The sequence below is a fragment of the Ipomoea nil genome, unplaced genomic scaffold, assembly GCF_001879475.1.
Source record: "Ipomoea nil cultivar Tokyo-kokei standard unplaced genomic scaffold, Asagao_1.1 scaffold2957, whole genome shotgun sequence".
NCBI lineage: Eukaryota > Viridiplantae > Streptophyta > Magnoliopsida > Solanales > Convolvulaceae > Ipomoea > Ipomoea nil.
In genome coordinates, this window is record NW_017619385.1 from 1,920,122 (window position 1) to 1,924,211 (window position 4,090).

The 4,090-nt window shown below is 39.4% G+C and overlaps 1 protein-coding gene across 1 annotated transcript; it reads left to right on the forward strand.

Moving 5' to 3' along the window:
• The first annotated feature begins 751 nt into the window (after nucleotides 1-751).
• On the forward strand, nucleotides 752-3,746 carry LOC109162852 (cyclic dof factor 1-like). Its single transcript, XM_019311557.1, has 2 exons — nucleotides 752-1,159; nucleotides 2,323-3,746. The coding sequence occupies exons 1-2, from the start codon at nucleotides 944-946 to the stop codon at nucleotides 3,517-3,519; spliced, it is 1,413 nt and encodes a 470-aa protein (XP_019167102.1). The 5' UTR covers nucleotides 752-943; the 3' UTR covers nucleotides 3,520-3,746.
• Nucleotides 3,747-4,090: the final 344 nt, after the last annotated feature.

Sequence of the window (4,090 nt, forward strand, 5' to 3'; positions counted from 1 at the left end):
GAACAATAGCTAATCAGCCGACTAGGCGACTTAGTCGGTGCCTAGGCGGTCTTGTCGATGCCTAGGAGGCCTAGGCGGAGCTTAGGCCGCCTAATCGGCCAGCAGCCTAGGCCACTGATGATGGTGATACGCTAGGCGGGCGGCCAGCGCCTAGCGCTTAGGCGCCGATTAATCGGTGCCTAGGCGGGATTTTTACAACACTAATGTGTAGTATAAAAGGGTATTTTTGGTATTATAATACAAAAGCTATTCCCGAGTGCTTGGAATAGCTGATACCAGGGGACCCCTAAAAATGGTTATTCCTCCATCAAAGGGAATTAGCTCATTCCTAGAAATATTATTCCTGTGTATAAAAGGTCAAGACAAACAATAAAATAGGTCTATTTCTGATAATATCATTCCATTCTTAACATTTTTCAGGAGCCAAACATGCTGTTTAGATATTTGAGTTCAATTAAATGTATTTTTTTTTTAATTTAGAATATCTCAACAAAACTTTTATATTGTTTTTTTTATTTCAATAGATTCAATTACACTATTTAATAATATTAAAAAAAAAAAAAAAGTACACTACTTCATAGATTTATCCCTTATTTGACCCTTTTTTTTTCCTTTTAGGTTTAGATCCCCCTCTCAATGTCAAATGGGATTTTACCAAATAAATAGCAATTTGTCATAAAAATTTTGTGGCTGAGAATTTAATAGAGTGATGACATGGCATCCACATCCCCAAACTACAATATCAAAATCACATTTCTCCACAAAGCCAACGAGGCTTAACCAAATAAAGTCCCCTTTCTGCCTTTCACTAACTCGTATTTACTAAAAGTAAGAGAAATTTGCAATCGGAGACTCGCCGGAACTGATGTTAGCCCGCCGCCGGCTCCTGGTTACATAAAAAGCGCCAAGTATTCTCTGCCTTTTATTCTTCTTTTTACGGAAAATGGGAGAACAGAAAGACCCAGGAATCACCCTGTTCGGAAAAAAGATTCCCCTACCGTTAAGGGTGGTGGTCTTCGCCGGCGACGAATCCGCCGGCGGTGATTCCGGCGGGGTTAATTTCCCTGGTGAAAGCAATAGTGGGTCTGAGCGTGTTAGGTGTTTCGACGACGAGAACATAGAAGACGCATATGAAGAAAGCAAGCCTGAAGATGAAATGGTAAAATTCAATATGCTTTTAACTTTGTGGATAGCTATTATAGAGCAATTTCTACAGAAAGAATTTCCCTTTTCATTAAACTGGTGAAATTTGAATTTCTCAAAATATATTTTATTTAATTATTTTTAATGTAGCTTTTGCTTTTACCCTTTTGATTCTTGAACTCCCAACAATACTTTTTTCACTTCAATACCTTTATCTTTAGATTACCAGTATATATAGGCTTAATTGTTTCCAGAATCACTGAATTAACAGTATATGTTTTACACTAAAAAAGTAAAAAGTCTTACCTAAATCACAGACTAAAAACTGTTTAGTTCACCTAAAAGGTTATAGCCAATCAGTAAATCTGTATGATTAAGGCTATATATTTTGTGTGTGGATGTGTAGGTGTTGTATTTGTTTATCATTATTGGGAAGAAGTTCCAGCAAGTTAATGAACTTTTTATGTGATCACAATGACTTTATGCTTTGATAGAGAGGATTGATTATGGTCAAGCCCCCCTTTCTTGGCCAGTTTTGAGCATGTATGGTAGCATAAGTGGTAGTTTATGGATGGTGAATTGAAGCATGTGTTCCATCTGAACAAAAGTCTAAGCTAATAGTTGGACTATATGCTCAACACGCCCCTTCGTGACATTTGGCATGGGGTCGACTCTGATACTGAATTGAAGCATGTGACCAGTTTTAACTAAAAGTCTAAGTTGATAGTTGGACTAAACATTTATGTTTATATATTGTATGCTCAACATGGTGAAGTGTATAGTTTCTTGCATTTATTGTACATAATTGAGTCTTGCTAAGCTATTCTTCAAATGGATAGAAATAAATTACAAGAATCTTTCTTCTGTGTGATTGTCAGTTTTTAGCATTTTTGCCAAATGTAGAAAGTTTTGATTCTTGCTTTCTTCTCCTTCTGGAGTTTCAAGCTTTCTTGCACATCCATACTGTTGAGCATAATATATATAAACATAAACGTGCAGTCCAACTATCAGCTTAGACTTTTAGCTGAGATGGAGCAGATGTTTTTCGATTCATACCATATCGTTTTCCGTTTTAATGGAGTGAGCTGTTTAGAAATCGTTAAGTTGTTGCTACATGTGATGGGTTCTTTTGGTTTCTGTCTTAGGATGTTTCTTATGAATCCTATGATTTTCTATTAGGCCTCTGAAACTATCTCAGAAGAGAAAGATGAAGATGGAGATGAAGATCAAAACATGGATGGCAAAGAAAGTTGTAAAGCTTTACAAGAACTGGGGAACAAAACCGAAGCTCCCTCCGCTGATGATAACTCTCCAACAGCGAAATCGACCAAGACTGAAGATGATCAAACGGGAACAGATAATTCTAAGGAGAAAACGCTAAAGAAACCGGACAAAATTCTCCCATGTCCTCGGTGCAATAGCATGGATACGAAATTTTGTTACTACAACAACTACAATGTCAATCAGCCCCGCCATTTCTGCAGGAGCTGCCAGAGGTACTGGACTGCCGGGGGTTCCATGAGGAATTTGCCAGTTGGGGCTGGTCGTCGCAAAAACAAGAGCTCTGCCTCTCATTGCCACATCACCATCTCGAACGCTAACGTCTCCGATGCCCTCCACGCAATGCAGCCCGAAGCTCCGAATGGATTTCATTTCCCAGCTCATCTTAAACCCGACGCCACTGTCCTGTCCTTTAGTCCTAACGCCTCGCTTCGCGAGTGTATGGGCTCCGTTTTAAATCCCGGGGAGACGAAGTCGCCAAATGGGACTCAAAATGGTTTCTCTAAACCTCACACGAGAAACCCTTCTTACAAAACCGGGAATGATTGCTCTACCAAGTCTTCTGTCACAAATTCGAACTCAAAAGCAGAATACCTTCCTAAAGTCCCGTGGAATGCTGCAGCATCATTGCCACCCGTTTTCCCCTCGGGAGTTCCCGTCACATTCTGCCCCGCAACTTATTGGAACTATTGCCTCCCCGGTCCATGGACTCTTCCTTGGTTAACTCCACCATCTCCAACAGTAAGCCAAAAGTCATCAATTTCTAGTCCTAATTCATTGGGGAAGCACCCAAGGGACGGGGATTTACTCGAGCCAAACAACCCCAAGGGTAAAGAATCATCCGAACAAAAGAGTCCCGAAGGGAGAATCTTGGTTCCAAAAACCTTGCGGATTGATGACCCCGATGAAGCTGCAAAGAGTTCTATATGGGCAACACTCGGGATCAAATACAATTCCATAAGCAAGGGAAGCATGTTCAACGCCTTGGAAGAACAAAAGAGCGACGACAAGAATCACACAACAAGTGCCTCTATGGCCTTGCAGGCTAACCCTGCAGCATTATCTCGGTCTCTCACCTTCCAGGAGAGCATCTAACGAGCGATTTCTCTCCGATTGTTCTCTTAAGCACAGGTGCCCTTTCTTGTATTTGAGGTGTGTGTTCACATGTACATAGTTTTTATACTTCTGACATTAGAATGGGAAGAGCGAGACGTTAGCTATATATATGTAGATGTAATATATGTTACACATCCACTTCGAAAGTGGCTCCTTTTTGGCAGTTTCACTAGTGGTTTTGAATAAAATCCAGCTCTCTTTGAAAACTCACTGTTCCAAATTTATAGAGCTTTTTAAAACTATAATGCCATACATTCAAAGTGGCTCAAGGCTGCATGTATAAATATAGGCCCTGTTTGGTAAAAAGTTGGCCTATAGGCCAATTTTGGCTTATTTGACCACTATTAATTGTTTGATTTAGTTAAAATATCAATATAAATGTTTGGTTAATTAGCTTTTTACAACTCCAAATGACTAAAATTGAAAAAGCTACCCCAAGCAACTTTTACAATTAGCTTTTTGAGAAAAGAAATTATACCAAACAGCTAACAGTTAACAGCTAATTTACCAAACACTTTTCTACAATCAGCTAATGTTATCAACTATTTAT

What these genes read in the sequence shown, in the direction of transcription:
- LOC109162852 (XM_019311557.1), top strand. Translation starts at nt 944, where the DNA reads ATGGGAGAACAGAAAGACCCAGGAATCACCCTGTTCGGAAAAAAGATT. An exon ending in GCAAGCCTGAAGATGAAATG is followed by an intron (nt 1,160 to 2,322) that starts GTAAAATTCAAT and finishes ATTTTCTATTAG; the next exon opens with GCCTCTGAAACTATCTCAGA.